The 22,873-nt window shown below is 44.8% G+C and overlaps 1 protein-coding gene across 2 annotated transcripts in view; it reads right to left on the minus strand.

The window, feature by feature from the left end:
• Positions 1-12,986: 12,986 nt before the first annotated feature.
• Positions 12,987-22,873, minus strand: part of LOC108931535 (fibulin-1-like) — a 28,381-nt gene continuing 18,494 nt past the window's right edge. The window contains exons 15-17 of one of the 2 annotated variants that reach the window (XM_018747334.2): positions 20,514-20,635; positions 20,199-20,339; positions 12,987-14,004 (exon numbers count right to left, since the gene is read on the minus strand). In XM_018747334.2, coding sequence (XP_018602850.2) covers positions 13,865-14,004; positions 20,199-20,339; positions 20,514-20,635 — 403 coding nt within the window. In that variant the 3' untranslated portion in view covers positions 12,987-13,864. Of the gene's footprint in view, positions 14,005-20,198; positions 20,340-20,513; positions 20,639-22,873 lie in introns of both variants that reach the window. The other variant, XM_018747333.2, reaches the window with a different exon arrangement.

Raw genomic sequence — 22,873 nt, forward strand, 5'->3', positions numbered from 1 at the left:
ACTTCCCGTCTGGACTACTGCAACTCTCTCCTGTGTGGCCTTCCTGCTAATGCCATCAAACCTATGCAGCTTCTACAGAATGCTGCTGCATGAGTTGTGTTTGATTTGCCAAAGCGCTCCCATGTATCTCCTCTACTCATCTCTCTGCACCGACTTCCTATAGCTGCACGTATCAAATTCAAAACCCTGGTTATTGTCTACAAATGCATCAATAGAACTGCTCCCGGCTATTTACAGGACTTGATCAACCGGTACACCCCAGCCAGGCCCCTTCGCTCATCTACTTCTGCTCGCTTGGTGGTCCCGCACATGAAAGACAAAGCTCGGAGGTTCTCGGTTCTGGGTCCGTTGTGGTGGAATGACCTTCCCCTGTCACTCAGAACTGCGGAAACTCTGTCTGTTTCAAGAAGGGTCTGAAAACCCACCTTTTCCAGATCCACTTTGCTCAAGATCTCTTCAGATCATCTATGGTGTAACTGTTCATGCATCATAACTCCAGAGGCATCCCCAGATACAACCTTTATTCAGCCATTACTCTGGCATTGTACTGCTCATTTCTGTATCTTATATTTAATAAAAAAAAAAAAATGGTGTGGGTATCAGGATTTGTCTGTGTCTTATGCACCTACTTGAACGATGAATCTCGGTGCAGCAAGCGGTAGGGAACAAATTAGGTTTGCTTGAGACTTTCATGTCTGCAGCTATGTCTCCTTCTCTCAATGTAATGCATAAATTGTACTTTTGCTGAGATGTATGTCACTTTGGACAAAAGTGTCTGCTAAATGAATAAATGTAAATGTAAATGTAAATGGTGAATGAAACTGAAACACCCATTGTCTGTTTGGGAGTCCTCAAATTTCTGCGTGCTCTATGGAATTTTCTCCATATTTCGTGGCGCCAAACTGAATTCTCCAGGTTTACAAATATAGTTCATGGTCATGGCTGAACTGTAGTGTTTACTAGCTAACTGTAAGCCAGAAGATATACAGATGGACTTTTTTGTTACCAGAGGATGGAATCACATTTTTCTGTTTCTTTCTTCATGAGAACTTGACACCCTGTTGGGGACGGAAAGACCCGGAAAGCTACACTGTTCTCTGGGTTTACCTCTTCTAATTGTTTATCCCCAAGAACATCAGTCAGAACCCTAGGAAACTAAAAGCACATGTATATGACAAAGTGAAGTGCTGTCACATACTGTACTGTACATGAGGGTGTCAGACCAGCAATGGAACAAGACTGGGTCTGACTCTAGTACCTCATCTCTATTTTGTGTCTCAGTCTGAGCACACTGCCTTGTCTTTAATTAGGTATTAAAAAATTCCAAAGTCTTAACTCCACGTACTAGTGTTACTATACTGTACTATTTATGTGACTATTAAAAACAAAAACATGTCAGCTATTAAATGAATTTATTGGTTAGTGTGTATAGAATATATAATTATTTGGGTGCCTTTGGCATTTATGCTTTTCTACATAACTATTTTGAGTTTTCATGGATTTTTGCTTGCAGTTTTGGGTTTTACAATATTTGTACTGATGTTCCTTCTGTTTTAGTAATAAAGGGAAAAATCAGAGACTGCTACAGTAGTCAACATTAGGACTTATAGTAAACTGTATACTGTAATTGATTATTAGCAGTATTTCCGAGTTTCTTTTAAACTGTAGCTGTACTATTTAAAAATTAGAGTGTTATGCTTTGTTCAAATTTAACAAAATATGGAAATAGGATAGCCTATCATGTTGCACTGCAAGAAAACACCAACATAAATCTTGCATTCCGGAGGCCTGTTTTTTGTTGTTGTTGTTGATGTATTGTGTCATATTGCATTACTGGTGGGATGAGTGTACCCTACAGGAAGCCCCTCAACTGGCCGCTGATCGCGCTGATGGATTATGGAAGCTTTGTCATCTCTCATTCTCATCCTTGAGGCTTTCCATTTTGTGTCTTCCTCCTCTTTAAATTCCTCCTCATGTCCCTGACAAGGTTTAACTCTTCTTTCCTGTCTATTCCTCTTGAGTAATGCCATCCAGAACATTGCTGAGATTTGGGTAAACCTCAAGGAAGCATGCCTGATCCAGTAGTTATCCTCGGTGGCCTGGAGGATATGTTTTATATTGGAAGGGTCCTATAGTCCATTTCCGTCTCGGCATTTCACTCAAAGTATTATATGTGCCTACGTAAAATCCTCTTCCGTAAACATATCAACCATCAAAAATTAAACAGAAGAAAAGGGCCTTGAAAAAATGAAGAAAAAAAAATTAATTTGATGCTGTCAATCAGGTGTGTGTTTTTAGAAGTGTGTACACACAACTGTAACATAAAAACATTTTAATCTACTACTAAATTCACAGTGTGCTTAATGACTTCATAACTACAGCGACATCGGTTTTGACCACAGAAGAAAACCAACAAGGTTTCACACACATACACACACACACACACACACACACACACACACACACACACACACACACACACACACACAGTCTACAACTGCCTGTCCCAAGCAGGGTCGGGGCGAGCTGGAGCCTAACCCAGCAACAGAGGGCGTAAGGCTGGATGGGAAGGAGATACACCCAGGGCGGGATGCCAGTCCATAGCAAGGCACCCCAAGCAGGACTCAAATCCCAGACCTACCAGAGAGCAACCCCCAGCCAAACCCGCTGTGCCACCATGCCACCACACCCTACTGCTGAAGAGCCCAGTAATGTAAATATTATTACTCTTCTACTCTGTCACATTCGTCAACAAAGAAACTCTTCAGTGTGCAGTCAGGTGTGTTATGTAACGCGCTGAGCAAATGGAGGAGAATGTCATGGCGCTGTCGGAACACAGAGGCCCACGTTCACCAGTGCAATCGGCATTGTTGGCACTTGCTAATTTGACCTTTAGGGGACTAAAGATTCAATGAAGAAATGGCACTTAATTAACTTTCCTTAGTCCAAACTACACCTGAAGATATGGCTATGTTGCAAGGAGCGATGAGAGCCTGAAACAAAACGGGGGGTCATTTCGTATGGTTTGTGGCAAACATATTTGACACTCAGACATGGTCCATGGGGAGGCCATTGGAAATCTTTCCTCCTCTAGGGTGGAACACCATGTCTGTTGTCTATGGCCTGATGGCGAAGGAAACTTCCCCCTAAAAAAGTCTGAGGTTTATGGGCTTTGTTGCATTTTTAGGTCTGTTCCTCCAGGAAATGGTTTGTTTTTGCTGAGGAGGCTGCATAACGGCACGTTGTCTTAACCCCCCCTCACTTCTCGTAGGACTGAGAAAGACATGAAGGACTAAACAGACCACCAACCTGCTCTGTGCTCAGAGGATCTGCACCACAGTCAGAAAACCAGTTCCATTTGGGTCAAAGTTCAAAATAAGCTCTATCACCAGGTTCTTTTGAATTTCATAAAAATTTTAACATTGAGGGAAAGAAAGAATAAAAGATGACTCACGCCATGACCCTGAGCGAGATCTCTGGCTGTGCGGGGTGTCAACCAACGCTTTGGTTATGTCACTGTTCAGTGGAGACTTCACAAATTTGGAATATTGAAAAAACAATGTCATGCAAAAATATTATTACCAACTGACAAAGAGTGGAATAAGTTGTTGCGAATCTGTTAATTGGTTTCCTTACACGCTGAAATAGTGAGCTGGGTGGTATTTTTGCTAACACGTACACAATAAACGTTTGCATAATAAAAAATGGTGATATAGTAAATATTTAGAGTAGGCTCAGCAAGGTGAATCGTTCAGCTTAAATGGTACAGTAAGCTGTTCTATGTTTTCACAGTACAACCGCGGCTAGATAAATAGGACACTCTTTCCAAGAGTGGGTGTAAATGTTATGTTTTTACAAACACAGAGATTCAGCATTTAGGCTCCATTTATTATTTATGACAAACAGATACTAGGCAGAAATGAATAACTACCGTAGAGAAAATAAAGAAATTTTAACCTGCATCAACGATTCGCTGGAAAGAAAGTTCGAAAAGGCTGAAATATCTGAGAAACTCTTTGTGCCCTTTTCCAGTCTATTTCAGCTGTTAATCAGTTTTTACCTTGAGCCAAAAAATCAGGGACACCACATTAAGATGAAGAAGTAACAATGTATCAGATTGTGATCACCTACGAAAAGGCCAGTTTTGTTTTTTAAGCACTCAGCAAGAATACTCAAAACAAGAATAGCAAGGCCATGGAGCAAAATACAGTTGGAGGAGCCTGGTTCCCTCAAGACATAAGGGTTGTCTAAAGGTTTCTGTCTCTTGAAATGACATTCCCATCACAGCCTGCATGATTATATTTGAAAAATTGTGGCCACATCCGAGACACACGCAAAAATATGGGATTAGCTGTAGAAAAACAGGCCAATGTGAGATTCCCCAGAGCCTGGCTGGGGCAGGGTGAAGTAGGAGACGGATTTGTGTGAGTGTGGCCTGTTTTTGACGAAACCCCAACGACAGTTGCAGTTTGAATTTGTCACTTTGAGGGGGAGGCAAAGAAAGGCTGGGAAAAAGCCGCAGTATCCAGAGCATGCTGCCTGTTTTTCTGCTCTCTTTGAGAGTCAAAGGGATTGTTTTCCGGTCCTGTCCTTTCAGTTGTGGGGTTGCTGGTCTCTATGCTCACTCATTACCCATGGTTTACCTCCCTCTCCCCTTGCTTGATGTTCAGAGCTCTCTCCTTGCAGTGTTGTGTATACACCAGTTTCGGCTAGCCAGCATGGCATACTTCTGCCAGGAAGGAAAACGGTGGGATAAAAATATCTTTACAAACTTCTATCCATGTATGAACTTGATCCACCTTGAGCCACCTAACCCTAAGGCAAGGTCTTGAAGGCACCAACTAGAGGGCTATGGTCCTCACCGGCAGGCTGAGTAAAGAGGCTCCCCTATGCTAACAGCCTGTTGTGGACCAGCAGGTCTCATACTACCGAGAAATGCTGCATCTGCTGCTGCGTGGAAGTTTTTTTAATTGCCTTTAACTGCTGAATCCATTGAGGAGGAGAGGTTTGAAAGCTGGATAACAACATAGGCCGGAAAGGGATAAAGACTAAAGCCTGCATTCTGCTGTTGCGTTCCGTGGGCTTCGATCAAGCTGTGTGGTCCTTCTGCCTCCCTCAAAGCCAATAGGCATTTTGTTGGATGTACTGTGAAGGACTGCTGAAGCGGCGGAGAAAGCCCTGTTGGCAGAACGACTGAACACTTATTTACCACTATTCTCCCAACCAAGCATGACCTGTACCCCTCCAGGATGATGGTGATTGTAAACACTGAATTGGATCATCATAACATCGTACGGTAAGCATGTTTTTGGACAAGAAATCTCATTTCTTTTCATAGAATTCTGTAATATACACTTAATTTAATTCAAATTTAGATGCCATTGCTTAAAATACTCTTGTCCAAAGCATTTTGTTAGTCATTTTACATGTGATTTTTTTCTGTTTATGTAAGGATGGAGGGACATGGAAGAAGTTAGGCCTTGTAGTTAGGTTAGTCTCATAACCAACTGGAGACACCGGAACCATCTCACCGGAGACTCAGATAGTTGTCCAAAACCGTCCCCAATTTATTGACTTACCAAGTTCCTCTTTTCAGAAATGGGACAGAGAGAAGTTAAGTGGAGTTCAACGGCACAAAGTAATATTCTGAATTTGGAACTTGAGGAAATAGAGCACAAGCATGAAAGTGTGCTTTTCATTCACTGCTGGACATTTGAGACTGCTATAAAAGAAGCCACAGAAGTGCTGTCCTGCATTTAAACTTAATTTCTTCAGAGCTTTCAACATCTTGCCTTAATGGGACAATATACTTTGTTATTCATCTCCGTCATGTGCATGTACAGACGTCTCCAAATCTACAGCCTCAGTGCCTCAGGCACATTTGAGATGGAAATTTAGCCTTCCCAGCTGCGATGGCCAATTATCGTTTGCCAACCAGGAACACCATGTTTGTACCAGCCTTTACTTCTTCCACTGATGCAACACCTCATATGCTCCAAATTAAATAAATATTAAAATAAAATAATAAAACCAGCTATGTCTCCTTTGGCACTGAGTGCTGAACCCATCCACTTGGCATTGTGGTCATTTTGAAATAGAAGGTGCTATTAAATTATTTGACTTGACCTCGAATTGGTGGTGTGAGCTCTCTAGCTTATGTCAGGCATGCACACATAGAAATATGTTGGGAAACACTTCAATGACTCCCTCGGGAAAAAATGCAAGGGCTTTATTTACAGTGGCTTCAGCATTTATGTAACATATTTTGGGCTGTGTGTATTTTTTATTCATTTTCAGGTGCAAAATAAATGAATTGAGTCAGTTTCTCCAGTGAGGAACAGCACAGTCCCTGTGTGTGTTCCTCACGAGGCCAAACTTTCCCCTTTCCTGGGACATTTTAGCAGATGGCCAGTACCCGTGAAGGCCGGTCTAGGCGAGACGACCTCCTGGCAGGGCTGCCCTCGTGGTCGTCCCCTGGTTACTTCTCGGGGAAGTGGGGACGGGTCTGAGCGTGCCTGGGCCTGCATGTCGTGTGTGGTCCTGCTCACTCCAAGGCCTCCGCCGAGTTGTTCAGTGGTGGGGCTTGAGGTGTGGCGGACTGAGGGTGGGGGTGGGGGGAATCAGCAGCTCATGACCTTCTCCAGCGTAATGTTCTCAACAAATAATTACACATTCTCAAGTTCCGGGAATCATATACATTACCGGAGGCTCGCATCCTACTCTGGGAAATGCATCGTGGGATTCCAAACTTTGAAGACACAAAAATGCTCATATATAGTTCATAGCTTAGTAGGCTTCTTAGTAGGCTTCTAGTACAGAGTCACAGTAACCTTTTATTAAGTATGGATATGAGGTTATCTTATGAATTACTGAAGATTTGTCGAATGATTTTATGAACGAGAGGAGATGGCTTATAAACTTAACGCATTAAGAACCTGAGTCAAACCCAGAACCCAGTGCGTTGTATCACTATTGGCGAAAGTCAAAATGTTCATTAATTTTCACTGTACTCCAGAGACACACTACATGTGTAGCTTGTATTGGGCATGTCATTCGCAGCAGTTTCACCAGCGTCTCCTGGCACGAAAGCCACAAAGATATGTCCTTTTTCCTTTAGTCCTCTGAATGATGTTGTCCAGCATAATGCAGCTTTATAACAGTTACTCATGTCTAGCTTATCTGTCATAATTATTTCATTTCACGCTTTTGTTTTTGTCACATAAATAATTTGAAAGGAGTCAGGCCTGAAGTCTCTCTTCTAAATACAGTCACTGAGACATGCTGGCTGCTCCTAATTGTGGCAGGAGTCTCCCCAGTTCTAGGCTCTAGACAAAAAAAAAAGTACAGTAGTTTATAGGCTTGATTTTCCGTGGGGGATGGAGCCACAAAGCAAAAAGCTATGCAAGCGTGTCACTGTTGGGGAATTCGACAGATCAAAAAAAAGTCTGTGCTTTATTTGAAAGAGTCACCGGTTCGAGCAAACAAAATGCAAACAACAAGAGTGCGTTTCTAATCGACATCGCAGATGGTTCCAACACACCTGGGAGAACCCATGGCCTTGCAGCCGCCACCTCGTGGCCCAGGCTGGGTTCCAGGATCGAGAAGCTGCCGAACTCAAATCCGGATCCTAGCTGCAGTATTAATGGGGACGGACAGATGGTCCCATTTACAGTAACAAGTGGTCGTGGGGTTTTTCTGGTTGTGTTCCTCATTCATTATTGTTGTTTTTCTTTCCAGCTCCCAAACCTGTGGTCCTTGGGGCTATTTAAACCTCCAAAAGTGTAAAAAACTCAACCTGTTTACATTCAAGCTGCATCTGTCCAATATCTGTACGCTGACAGCAGTCAGGCGTCCATACCGGACGTGGACTGAGAGGCTGCTGTTGAATCCTGCGTGAGGACGGAATATATAGCAAATATAAAGACGGGGGCGGTCATTGAAAAGCCTTTTCGGTGTGTTCATAAAGCTGAGACAGTGGGGCATTGCATGATGTTGATTAACATAAACAGCACTATGTCGAGCCAGTTTTTTTCCCCTTTGGTTCTATTAGGATTTTTTTAAAACCCGTCCTTTCTTCTCTGGGAAATGAGCAAACAGTTGTGCTCTTGGTGACACATTTGTCCGTCTGTTATGAAGATCACCAGCGTGCCTGAAGCGGAAGGCTTTGTTGTGGCGGTCTGGGTGGGGGGGAAGAATGCGGCCCTTGTGTGGACTGAATAAACCCGGTTGGCGGTCGAGCTCCGCACACTCCAGCGCAAAACGGATGATGGAGTGCTATCGATCCCCAATGGTCCTTTCAAGAAGGGCAGCAAATGCTGGCCTCCAGAGTTAAAGATTAACCGGCCTCGCCGTGCGCAGAACGGTCGGAGCAGCGAAAACAGCCCTTGACGGATGTTGCGCTGGCACTTTGGCGTCGGAGAAAAGCAACGGGCTTTTCAAAGAGAAAAAGCGGAGGATTAACAGCTATCGGTGACGGCAGGCCACGTTTGCTCTCATGCGACCGCCGGTCTCATTGTTTGCTGGTTAGGAGCTGTGGCAGTCATTAATAATGCAGCGACAGTGTGTGCCTTTCAGCGCGCTGTTAAGCCGAGAAAGGCGTAACCGTTTGCAATTAGGAGCCGACCGCGCAACGGCTCCGTTACAAAGCTAATGTGAGAAAGAGCAGAAGAGCGGAAGAGCGTTTCGTGACTGCTGCCGAAGCCAGACTTTTTTGTCCCTTTCGCGGTGGTGTCATTCGTGGTATGGGGGCGTGGGGCAAGGGGCGGGGCTCTTTCGGCACGGTTAACACCAGCGATCTGAACTCCCCAATTAGGGCATGCACAGAGACAGCGGTTTGGAACAATGGCCTCCGCATATTTCACCTTTTTTTGCCTTTGGTTGTAACACATAGCAACATTTTTGGTCAAAACATCACTGTTGAGAGCAGCTCTTATGCTGAAAAACTGAATCCGCCAGCCGCCGGATAACATTTGCTGCCGAAATAAAGACAGGGTGACACAACAGAAAGATTAAAAAGCGAAACGATCAAATAAGGATTTTGACTGGAGCGCTCAGGGTGTATCGCCGTCATGCGTGTTGTAACCACATCTGTCTCGGCGTTAACCATTAAACTGTCAGATCGACGATTAATCTCCGAGTTTCTCTGGTTAAATGTACTTACTGCAGGAGAAAAAAACACCCAGTCCTCCAGATGACAGAATACCTAACAATGGGATCCAGAGTCACTGACGATATGCGTTAATCACAAGTGTGAAGTGCTCAGGACCGCTGCCATGAGGATTCAGAGCGACACTTTGTCTGGCAGCATAAATCAAAACACTGGTGCATAACAGTTCTCTGAAACCCAATTCCAAAGCACGACACACCTACTGGCTTCCATGCTGCGCGCAGTGGGGCTTCACTCCACCGTAACTCATCCCCCCTCGATGGACGCGTGGGAGCATGAGGCAGCGTGAGGCCGTACACTTGGCCCTCAGCGGGGCTATGTGGTGGGGCGCACATGAGGCCGAAGACAAAACACCGACCTGGTGGGCCAAGTGAACCCCAGGACCGCTTACACAACATGTGTAAAACAAAACGGCGCAGCCGAGTGATCACCTTGACCAGTGAGGCTACTCTCCCCCTCCTCGGGGAGCCGCGGCAACAATGGAGCACAGCCGATGAGTTTCTGATGGACGGGGCGGAGAGCGAGACGGGAAGTTCACATTGACGCACCACTTGGCACCTGATCGACCGGGGTCATCTTTGGTGCGACTCATTTGATTGGGAATCACAGTCCCCATAAGGTGGCCTCTTCCACACGAAGACACCACACTAAACACATCACAGATTAGCACCGCATACCTCCACACGATCGTATCACTCCACACTGTTGTTCGGCTTAACTACAGAAACCTCAGGACAATTTATAGCGCTCGTATAGCACTTGAATGCGTCAATGTATTACTTTCGTTTGAACATCCGTGGCCGTTTGTCAGCACAAAGGCTGTTTCGTATAAGTATGTTTTTTTCTGCTTTTCAAAACCACCCAGCTGGTGGGGCAAGCAGCGTATTTTCTTCAAATAAACAACGTGCTTTTTCATTCACATGAAGGAAATATTGAATGTGTCACAGAAGCTAATAAAAAAACAACAGAAAAATGAAATGCAGCAACATTAAAGTGATCGGTGTCCTCCCACAGCAAAGGCAGTTTTCAAACGCTACTGTCACTATGTGTCTCAGATGCTTTCTCTCTCTGTAACTTGCTGCATTTCACTGCATGTGCTACATCTGACATCCATCTACTCTGCCACTGATATTAAAGTTGCGGCGATCAGACGCATTTCCTTTATGACCTATCCGATTGACGCATGCCTTGCGCCACAGTACTTTCACCAACATCAACAAATGAAGAAACCCGGCTGAATTTTCATGAGTCCTGGGGTATTCCAGAATACATTGTATATTCTGGCTTGGGTTTTTATTCGGTCCCGGTTCAAGTCGGTTCAGTCCAATCACTGTAAGATATGGGCAGTCACGCTCCCATCGCCACCCGGGCCTTTAGGCGAGGGTACGGTTCCCTGGCTGATCGCCTAGGCAGTAAGGCCAGACGGCCCGTGAACTCTCCTTATCACTGATGCACCTGGACTGGAAGTGACATATCACCGTCTTAGGAAGCATTGTGGAAGGTTCTGGTATGGCCCTGCTAATCTACGGTTCCTTAACTAGACTCCAGCTGTGACTGTTTTTACAAACGCTGGTTATGGGGCATAAGGGAGCAGCAGGCTTGTGCAGTATGTGTCTGCCATCTAATGGACTTCTGGAAAAAAACATCTTTTGCTCAGAGGGCCTCAGAAGCAGGGGTACAATAGTATTATATGGGCTATCATACTAAAAGATATTTCTCTTGGTGTATATCTGACATTATTAGATCACTCTGTGACGGATAGTTTGGTGATTGGGTCTCTGACTTACATTCTTATCTGCCTTTTCCACCATAGTCCTTCAAGGATATTCTCCCCCTGTTACAAAAGCAGTATAGTCGATAAGTCCTAAGACTGGCTGCCAGGGGGCACTACTGTGGATGCAAGCCATCAGTACCTGTGGCACAGCTGTGTCACACAGCAGTATGTCTCACAACTTATTGTTAGTAGCATGTTTAAAAATGATACTGGTGTCATTTTTTTTCTCTCAGGATTCATTTCTGTACTACTAGAACTGACAGAAGATATAACTTATCTTCAGAGTCACTTGTCCCATACGGGGTCACGGAGCCTACCCGGTAACACAGGGCGCAAGGCTGGAGGGGGAGGGGACACACCCAGGACAGGACGCCAGTCCGTCGCAAGGTACTCCAAGCGGGACTCGAACCCCAGACCCACCGGAGAGCAGGACTGCAGTCCAACCCACTGCGCCACCGCACCCCCTGTCGACATAACTTATTTTATATTAAAAACTGCAAAAAGAGAAGACCTTTGATGGTCATGTGGGAACAACTGTGTATTTCAAGTCACGTGGAAAATTTTTTATCCATTTATTTATCTCTTGCTTTTCTCTAGTGCATCTCACAGGTTTTAGATACCTTATGGACCCTTTCATACAGCTGGATAATTTTTACTGAAGCAGTTGCTCGGAGGTATTACTGCAGGAGGTGAGATTCGAATGTTTGTCCTTCAAGTGGAAGGCAACAGTATCAGCTTAATGAATGAACGTAAATATAAATGTAAGGTGACAAATCTTTGCTTCTTGCTCGCCAGTAGAGGACGTGCTACAGCAGAACGTGAACCTCTAGAATTTAAGGGCATTCACAGTATTATATCGGGGGCAGCAGATGCCTTTGGATTCAAAGGTTGCCGATTGAAATCCCACCTCCAGCTGTAGTACTCTTGAGCAAGGTACTCTCTGTAAATTTATCCAGTAAAAATGACTCAGTTGTATAAATGGGTAAATAATTGAGTAGCTTAGCATTGTATTCATTTTGGAGAAAAGCTTCAGATAGATGAATAAATGTAAATTTATTGGTTTATTAGAGGTATCAGGACACAACACAACACTACCAGACTCCCCTTCACGTATTCCTTCCTCTTCTCTCTCCTTTCTTGTACCAACACACATATTCACTATGATGTGATCGTCACGATTCTGACCCACCCACCCACACACACACCCACACACACACACACACACACACACACACACACACACACACACACACACTCTTGTACCTCCTTTTGTACCGCTACAACTCTTACGTGCAAAGCAAATTAAAATTTGACTTATTTTAATATATTTACAGGAAGGTATACTTCTGTGCTAGAGCTCAGCCCCTTAAGAGGCTTGAAACACCAAACTTCCAGTTATATTAAGTTTGTTCTGAACCATTACTTTACCTGCAGGCCCACGCTGGGTCACGGTAAGTTGTGTTCATTTGAAAGAATAATAAAGACACATTTTAACTAGTACAGCAGAGCAGTGTGTGAAAATACTGATTCTCTCGGATTTACCTGCATTTCTCTTTGGAGGAAACACTGCGATACATGAGAGGAGAAAATACACATTATCCTGGAGCACTCTGGAAGCAACATTTTTGTGTTTTCCATAATGAGAAGCAGTGGTCTGTAAAGTAAAAAAGACATAGCCTGATTTTATTAAAAGAACTCACTTGTATCCTATAACATGTGTTGCGGTCGAGGGCCAGGGTAGGCCGCCAGGAAAAAAAGGGCAAGCAAGCACAGGACTCGCTGTTGCACGTGCCTCGTCCCTTCCAGGCCCTACAGCGGGGTTCATCCTGGTTATGGTCTTACCAGTGCGAGCCTCTGCTTCACTCCCACTGGATCCCATTCAAACTCCATCTCAACCAGAATGCCACAGATGCCACCAGGGACCCATACCACCAAAAAACAAAAAGCGATCGCCAACAGTTCCTGATTTAGCGGTTGTGCACTTTCATAAACTGAGACACAACTCACAAAGAGTCCTTGACAATGAAAAGTGTCAAATACATTCAACAGTTATTTATTAATTCATTACTTCACATATAGTTCTTGTAATCTTATTATAGGAATATGGATTTACATCAAACATCCTTCACATTTTGGAACTATGTGCAGTAAAAGCATAGTAGCAACAACAGCCTCATTGTCTGTCCTCCTTACCAAGGAGTCCGTTGCTCTTTTCCCAAATGTTTACATTGTGGCGGCATGTGTTAACGGTGCGAGAAGCATGTCATACAGAGTCACAGAAACGTGCCGTTCTAAAACATAGCAAAGCATAAGATTGATTCTTATTAGCTTCTTTCTGACTGCATTGGTGTTATCAATAACTGTATAAGTTAATAGTCAATAATAAAAAGTAAATAGCTGTGTAAGTTTGCTTAAGCTTTTATTTTTTATTTAAAATGCCCAGGAGGGATGGGCAGCCACTGGCACTTAGACCCCTGGAAGTTCTTTTTGCTCCCTTGCCTTTCAGTTGGGAGTTCTTTTTTCCTTTCCTCCGTGGCGAGTTGGCTTATTTATAGCTTTAATACTTCATATAGATCTTGCAGTAATTTAATGGTTAGTTGACCTTTCGTTTGCCATCATGTCTCCTGATCCTTTGTTGAGAGCTCTGTGTTACGTGTGAGAAGAGCTCTCGATAAAAACAAATTGAATTGGAATTGAACTGTTCCATTTGTGCCCTTTAAGACAAAGATTCCCATGTGCTTCACCGGCAAGGCAAACTCCCAGTGCTGTGAGCACCTGCACATTGACCCAGTCACTGTCACCAACACATCTATCCTGTTCAAACTCACCCCTGACTTCTGTCTTCTGTCTGCGATGGACAGGCTTGACATGGAACAGAGGACTGTGGGAAACTGAGAAGGGAGCTGAGAAAGGGTTTTCTATGTTCAGAACCAGAACTTAGAGACAAAGATATGGAGGTTGATGATGTTGCGATGGGAGATGACGCCTGAGGTCACATGATTCATGGCCACCTTGAGGACCGTTTGCAAGGGGCCAGTGATGGGCTTCACCTGCCGGACCACTCCTGCGACAAAAGAAAAAACAAAGACAAAGGTGGCACTGGAACACTGCAAATAGGGAGCTGAATGGAAACATACATACGTACCTCAGGACACCATCTATATAACAGCAAAATAGACAAGGTTAGTTCCCTTACAAAGAATAGAAGCGGTTGGTCAGTAAGATCCAGGCTTTACAGAAATCCTACTCGAAGGTCTCTGAAATTTCAAATCAATCATAGACGGCACATTAAAAACCTGATTGTCGTGTATTACGAGTAATGCTGCTTTTTTCATGCTGGTTCGAAGTAAGAAGACATTTTCAGCTTTTCAAGTATATGATGTGTCCGGACTCCCACCCGTCCCACAGGACAAGAGACACTTAACATCACGGAATGCGTGGGAGACAACAAGTCAAAGACATGACCAAGAATTACTAAAGATGCAAAGAATTTGTTTGGAAGACTTTTTTTGAAAAGTGAACATGCAATTGCACAGGGGGGAGGATTTTGTGTTTCTACAAGCTGTCAGCACCCCTTCCTCTGTCGAGTGCTGGCTTTTGGCTTGGTCCTGTTTGGACAACCGTTGGCAGAGTCCAGTCAGGAATCACTTAACTGTCTCCTGACTCCTCCCACAGCCCTCCAGCACCCCTCCTTCTCTGTCTCCTGGCTCCTCCCACAACCCATCACCACCCCTCCTTCTCTAGCTCCTCCCACAACCCTCCACAACCCCTCCCTCTCCGCCTGGCTCCTCCCACAACCTTCCACCACCTCCCTCTGTCTCACCTCCTCTTGTCGCACAGGGTGCAGGGAACTGCCGCGGCTGAGAAGAATTGCACAAAACTAAGATGTGCTTTTGCTTAACAAAATGAAATGCTGATACGCCTTGGTAAATGGCGCAACTTGTTGCTTAACATGACATCCATGCTAAAAGTTAACAGTGAACGATGTAGTTATGAGGGATGATGACCTCCATTGCCGATTCAGCAGATCACCCGGTCATTGGAACTGAGGCTGAGGCTTTTCTCAAGGTAATCACTTTATACAGTATAGGAGCAACTCTTTTTGCCCCCTCCCAGCAGATACTACCATGGTGCACAGATGGTAAATGAATACCACATGTTTAAAGCCCGGAGTCCCCCAAGTCACGCAATGCGGTCACGTAGGCCTTACATTTGGTCCCCATCTCCACTGGCAGATTGCTGACAATGAGCTCCATACAGATGAATGCAGCGACACTGTAAATAGCACCGATAAGCATCAGCTTCGGAGGGATGGGGTCTGCTACCCACAATGCCACTTGCTTTTAGCCTCAGGCTGTGTAGCAATACCCAGAGCGGAGAAATAAAACTAGGTTTCACTGGTTCCAAGCTATGATCACTATTAAAAGGACCCATCTGTGAGAGCTTAGAAGCCCCGCAGCACTGCCAGGAATACATTTCGTTTTTAATGGAATGGAGTAAGATGGACGCAGTAAGGCAAATTTCCTTCTTCCACAGCTCGGTGAATTCATGGCAACGCCGAGTTTTGCGCACAGAAAAGCAAAATATTCCTTTGTCTTTTTTAGCTTGTTTCTGCATCCACTGCTTCTGCCATCAGATTTGCCTGCAGAACAAAAGTGCCAAAAAGGTCCTGGAGAGAAAACTGAATCCAATGAATTATTAATCTTATACAGAGACCTCTTGTGGTCATTATCCAGAAATACAAATGCAACAAAACGGCTCAGATTTTCAGAGCTGTTTGCAGATCACTATCTCATGGAACGATAAAGATTCAAAGAGCCTACGGGCACTACAATAATAACTCTATTTTACAACAGTATTTTATTACACAATTAGGTTGACCTGAACATCTCAAAGTCATTTCCAAAACTGGCCCTGACATAGATCCAGTACTTTTTCCCCGTCAAAATCGCACACTCTCCCTGTTGGAACAAATGACACCTCCTTGCTGGATCTAACATCAAGTCTGAGCCAGCATTATCCTCCAAGCGCGTTGAGTCAAGAGCCGTACATCGTCTTACTGGCCATCATTGCACAGCACCAGAAAACAGCCGGTGAGTAGAAAATAGCTTTAAATGCATGTTGGTAGCAAAGACATCACCACAAAAGAAAATGGACTGGATTCCAGCAGCCGATTCTCATCGTCTATGGCTGCAATTCCGAAGTGTTACAAGCAAACAGAACACAGTCTGGGTTTTATGGTTTCTGCTGCCTGGGGTGTATGGTAAAGTCAGAAATTAGCAGGTCAAACATCAAAACAAATGGAAATGTTCGCTGGCTCTGCCACAGTGCTGAATAATAACGCAATCCACCATGCCCAGACATGCTGGACTGGTTACTGCTGAGGTCTATGAGGTTCCGCTATTCTGGAAATACACAGGAAACACACAGGGCAGAAAGGAGCAGCAGGGTGCTGTGTGATGTGTGTGAGGCAGTGAGCTGACACACAACCCCAAGATGCTGTTACTGCTGCGGTGAGATGTTGAATGTCGGATGGGTGACGCTCATGGGTCCAAATGATTGTTCCTGGGTCAGTTTTTTCCTCAAGAGAATATGGGTTAATTTATGGGTTATTTATCAACAGTTCCTGATAAGGACTTCAGTGTTGATCAACGCATTTGTATTTTTCTTATATTTGTAATGAATTTCTCTTACATTCATTCAACAGACATGTTTTTTTTATTCTTGGCAGGATTTTCATGATTCATTCAGTATTTATTCCGTTCTGCGAATAAATACCGCGGTGGGACCACAAGTGGCACAGACGCGGTCTGAGAACACAGTCCTTTCCTCTTAATCTGATGCCCGTAATGTGCGACATGACCATGCACCAAAATTAACGTCAACCAAAAGTCTGCACCAGAATTAATATTTGGTCCGTAACTTCATCGCATGAACAGTCACGCATGGCCCTAACAAACCTGGCCTCAGGCTCACATGACTTTAACCACATGTGATCTTTTTTATGTGTGTAAATAGCCAACTATATACAGAATTACTTTAAGTGATATGACATCAGCAGAATGTGATATTTTACCACACCTGCTCTACATTACATATTGTAACAATCCGCGTTACTGTGTTTAGGTGGGAAGATGTTTCGTGTAAATAGTTGCATTGTGGGTAACTCGTAAATAGCATGTGTAACCACTGGGGGCACTTCTGGGGGAAATGATGGGGTGACTGTGTTTGCCAAGATGTTAGGAATGAGCCTGGGGATATGAAATAGGCTGGGAAGGTTGGCTGTAAGCACAAGTCCTGAAGGAAAGAGGGTCTATAGCCTGAGAGCATTATTTCCCTGATGTTTGTATAAATTGTTCATGATGAACACTACCTCTGTGTTCTTCTTCATCCTATCCAAACCCCGGGTGTTGTGCACCACAATATGAAGAATCCTAGCATAATTTTCCTGTTCAAACACTAGCTTCCAATGGGGGTTTCTGCCTTATTGGGTGTCAGTCCCTCTATCTCTGTATTTTTCACCCAGTCGCTTGTGGCGGTTAGGCTGTGGTGTTGGTCTGGTTGCTCTCGGTGAAAGGCACTAGCGACGTCTTCCTATTCCCTATGTATACAGCGGCCGACAGGAACATTTATACATTCATCCGCTCCCTGCAGAACTCTGCGCTTGAACTGATCTGCAAAAAGGATCATAATATGACATTTTCAACAGAAAGATCCCACCAACTGCTCTCCTTTTACAGTCTGGTGTAGGCAATCAGCTGTTTTCTGAAAGGAGGGCCAAGAATATCATTTTGGTGCAAAGACTGTTGATGGATGCAAGATCATCAGACCTATTACATTTATTCCACTGACACTTTTCTCCAAAGTGACTGAAACTGTTAATCTACATACAATTATTTACCCATTTATACAGCTAGGTAATTTTACTGGAGCAATTTAAGGTTAGTGCTTTACTTAAGATGGGGGGGGGTGCTGTGGTGTAGCGGGTTTGGCCGGGTCCTGCTCTCTAGTGGGTCTGGGGTTTGAGTCCTGCCTGGGGTGCCTTGTGACGGACCGGCATCCCATTCTGGATGTTGCGTCCCCACCCCCTCCAGCCTTACGCCCTGTGTTGCCGGGTTAGGCTCCAGCTTGCCGCAACCCTACTTGGGACAAGCGGTTTCAGACAATGTGTGTGTGTGTGCTTTACTTAAGGGCACTACAGCTAGGGGTGGGATTTGAATCTGCAACCTTTGTGTGTTTCATGATTTTTTTACTATAAGAAGACAAAATGAAACTGGTAGTTTTGCGAGTCTAAGGTTATGAACAAGTGGTGTGGTCCAGTGTGTTTGTACTGATGCCCTAGATGTGTCTCCCTATAATGCAGATGAAGGAAAGCAAAGGGAACCCTTTATAGAGACAGTGACAGATGACTTGGCAAAAGAGGCAAAACTGGGTTGTGCCAAGTGCTGGAACCATTATTCATGTTTGCTCAGAGTGGGTTTGTGGTCTTTTGGCTCAGGTCTGGACAAGTGCACTTCTAGCTGGCCACCCCTGGCTTCACCAAGACACAGGTTAATTTAATTTGGTCCATAATAAAGGTCTTCAAATTATGACTAAAGGAAAATGTTCTTGAGACAACAGAAGTATCTATTTTGCTGTCTTAATGATTCAGAGATTTTAATTATAAAATATTTACATACCACTTTTGCCAACCTCAAGGTCAATTACACACACACATTGTCTGAACCGCTTATCCCATACAGGGTTGCGGGGAGCCAGAACCTAACCTGGCAACACAGGGTGTAAGGCTGGAGGGGGAGGGGACACACCCAGGATTGGACACTGGTCCATCGCAAGGCACCCCAAGTGGGACTCAAACCCCAGGCCCACCGGAGAGCAGGACCCGGTCCAACCCACTGCGCCACCACGCTCCCCAAGGTCAATTAATAAATTAATTAATAATTTCCATTTTAAGCATTTAAACAACTATATTGTCTTCCCCTGCCTTCTGAATGTAATTTCTATTCTCATAGTAGGATGTAATTACCATTCATGTGAATTGTAAAAAAACTGACACCCATTTATGCTAGAATATCACCAGATCCCTTTAAAATGAATAACTACTTCCACAGGTAGCATTGTTATCATAACACAGCACAACAAGCAATTACTCTTCATTAACTTCTGATCCAGTTGGTTGGCGCCCAGGTGGCGCCCCACGCTTTCCTGTTCTGCCGACCACAGGTGATCACGCCAACCTCAGTATGGTCCAACACACTCCTTGACCAGCAGATCCTTTTGGCTCAGGTTGTCTCACACCTTCATTTTCATAACCTAGTCAGAATGTTGCAATGACTCATATTACACCCACTGCAATGGGACAAGATTCCGGGTCTGTTGGTGTGTTTGTTCATGTTCCAACTTCAACCACACACACACACAGACCGAAGACTCGCATACACCTGCATACAGTATACACACTCGCACAACACCAAAGCTCCTGCACTCAAGAGTAGAAAGGTGCCTTTCAACTCTTGACCTGCAACACACCTGTGTTTTGCATAAATAATATTTGCATGTGGTATGTATACAGGGCCACATGCAAACCTGGACATGGCTTGAGTGTAATCCCAGCCATCTGCAAAGCCTGTGCTGAAACTCTTCATAGAAACACGGAGGTCAGTAACAAAATTATTCTGTGTGATCCCACCAAAGCTGAAAACAGTTCCAAATATTTCGTGGGTTAAACCCTTCTCGTTGGTCTGGAAAGGGAAACCTCAGGAACAGTTCACCAGGGGAGGAGGCATGTAAAAAAATTAAAGAGGAGGAGAAGAAAAAAAAAAGAAACACTGACAACTACATATTGCTAGTTGGGTACAAATAGCACAAACAGCTTTTTCTGCCATTGTCAGATGTACTGTACTGCTGTCAGAAAGTCTCTCTTCCCCTTGACGAGCTCTCGCAGAGATCCACATGCATTTGGTTTGGAAAAAAATCAGTTTCTTATGTAAAATCTGCTTAGGAAACTGCTCCTTTGTCTTAAAGGCAACTTTATTTTCAACAAGGCTGGTAGGGTTAACATGTGTCGGCCTCTGCGTGTTGAAGCTCACCATAGATTAGGATCCTGGTGTTTCTGCCCAAACCCCCTCATGACCCAAAATGGATGTGCACCACTTTCCAATGGCTGTGCCCCCCAAACCATTGCTCGCCTACAGCCACATACCTCCCCTCGAACCTTAATAGACACTCCATTTGCCCACGGCCACACCGGCCACTCACCGACGGCTGCACCGCGCTCGTAGCGTTTCACAATGTCAAATGAGCTCTGTACGTTGCCCCCCTGAATGTCGAAAATGATGTTGTGGGGGTTTGGCCAATGAGCGGAGTGAGCCGGCGCGGCGGTCCTCAGGAAGACGATCTCTGGAGAAACAGAGCAGCACAGCAACAGAACACGGTATCTTTGCTCAACATAACATTTTGAATACAGTGACATGTTCTAGAACACAACCAGCTGGCAGGGAAAGTGAGAAAGAAGGGAGATGAACCTCAAGGTGAAAGGCGAGGAGATGCTGACTGACAAAGAGGATTTCTGACCTTCTGGTCTGTTGAAGTCCCTGATCGTGGGCAAAGAGATGACCATGTGGGAGATGGAATGGACCGGGTCCGTGAGGCAGCTCACGTCATTCGGCAGGCAGAACTTGACACAAGTGATGGGTCTGCTGGTGAAGGAAACAGGTTTGCAGATTCCATGAGCCCCTCATAAAAAAATCCATGTTACGAATGATGATGTGTCTGCAGAAGGAGCGGGACTGAGAGCAACGCTGACGGAAACGGCCAATGTATCGCTCAGAGATACGCACACAAGTAAGGCAGGGACGATACAGCAAAATGAACAATATTTGACAAAGAACGCCAATAAAAGAGAAGGCCAAAAGACACAGTGCAAGGGATTTGCGTAAAGGTTTTAGCGCCGTGCTGGGTTTAGGTATTCCCACTTCGAGGAGAGAAATACTACTGCAGCCTGATTGCGGTGCGCTGCCCGCACAAGAAAATATTTGGATTTGTTCAGCGTCCCAGCTTCGCAGCCCATCATCTTGTCGGGAAGATTTATCGAGGCACCGATTTCTGAAATTCTCCCGAATTCCGAAAAGCACAATCAGTCAAACCCCTCCACTCTCTGCAGACTTGATTTGCTAGATATTGTGGAACGTTTTGTTTCGCAATCTGCACGGTCGAGCAGCGCCGTGTGTGGGTACCACTCTTCGACGGCGAACAGCCAGCGCGGACCTCACGCCACGAGAGGGATCAATGTGCGCAGCTATGACGCCGCACGATTCGGTACAAACATTCATATTTAAATACAAAATGCCCAGGCTCATCTTAGCTCGGATCTTAGATCGACAGCACTATGCAACTCAGCACAGCAATTTTATGGTCTGCCTGTCATCAGCTATCTCTCCAGCTATGCTTGCATAATTAAGTGATGTAACACGCCTTCCATAAATCAGCTTTTGAATCAGATGATTTCACTGACTGAACAAGGCCTGTGCTGACAGGACCCCCTCCCCAAGTCACGTCCTAGCTCATTCCAAAGGAAACATCAGCCTACCGTGGTACTGGAGACAGGTAGTTATAATGAACGCGATTATATGTAGACAAATACTAGGGTTTTGGAAGGTGGGTAAACACTTGTTGCACTGCCAGTGAGCAGATGTTGATCGACACTCGCTGGGATTTTCGATTACGTCTGCTGTTTTGTTGCACATGTGGGATGCAAGAAAAGCCAGAATCGGAGTCCCATCGCTGCACGCCTCGTTCGAATAAAAGAGCAAAGTCCCGGACATAAATTCAAGCCCATGTGGGCCCGGGTGAGGGGGGCGGCTGGTAATTAGCAATTAGCTGGTCTCTCCAAGTTTTTATTCACCACCGGCCAAAGCCACAAAATGTTCCTTCAGTCTATAATACCTCTATTTATGCGTGGACACCAGATATTCCACTCTGGAGATTTAGGCAACGAAGGCCGAGCGACTCAAATTTACAATAAAATAACGACCCCGTCTGAATGACATCAGAGCAGCCCAACAAACGGGCGGCTAATTGTCGCCACGTGTCTGTTCTTGAAGCGTCTATCGCCGCGTTTCATCGAAGCACAGCTCGCGCGTCCCGCAGAAGCCGAGCACGGCGCGCTTGAGAACGTTTAACGGCGTAAAAGAGGAAGCACATCTTTGGACGGGAGCTCTTTGCCTGACCAGGGAGTACTTTTCCTGGGACGTTTTTTCTTTTTTTAAGAATAGTCTTTCGTGATCCACACGTTGATAACACCCCAACACAAACACAGCAGGGCATCATTCATTTTCCTCGTGGCGATGGTGCCCCGCCGCAAATTGCACGGACCACCGTCCAGAACCCAGAACCCCATAACTCAGGATGTCAAAATGTCAAAAAAAGAACAACCCACCATGTTTTTATTTTAAGGATATCCCCACCAAAGAAGTACATCCTTATTCTTCTGGAGGCAACGGGGCAACGTGAAGTTATAATTATTAAAAGCCGCAGTCCAAGGACTGCCTTAACAGCATTTCTGGCGATTTCTCTTGTACACATGTCCCAGGGGTTTCCATCACAGCACTGAAAACAGGGGTCTTTCACTTGTCAGGAGTTCCTTTCCATGTCACCGCCGCCGTACTTTTACATACCTAAGGGTCAGTGTGAACCATGCGACCCACGTAAGGTTTTTTGGGTGCACACTATGTACACGTGGAGTGGTAACTGGATGCTTTTTGGTTTAGTACCCTTAAAAAAACCTCACTGTTGGTATCCTTGAGCGAGATGTGTAACCCGGATTGGTATTTGGTCAAAATGGGACAGAATTTTAGCGAAATAATCTGGCAATTAATGAACTCAAACAAGATATAATTTATTGCCAGACAGATCTGTGAGGTTGCATAAATGGG

Source organism: Scleropages formosus, chromosome 2 (genome assembly GCF_900964775.1).
Source record: "Scleropages formosus chromosome 2, fSclFor1.1, whole genome shotgun sequence".
Lineage (NCBI taxonomy): Eukaryota > Metazoa > Chordata > Actinopteri > Osteoglossiformes > Osteoglossidae > Scleropages > Scleropages formosus.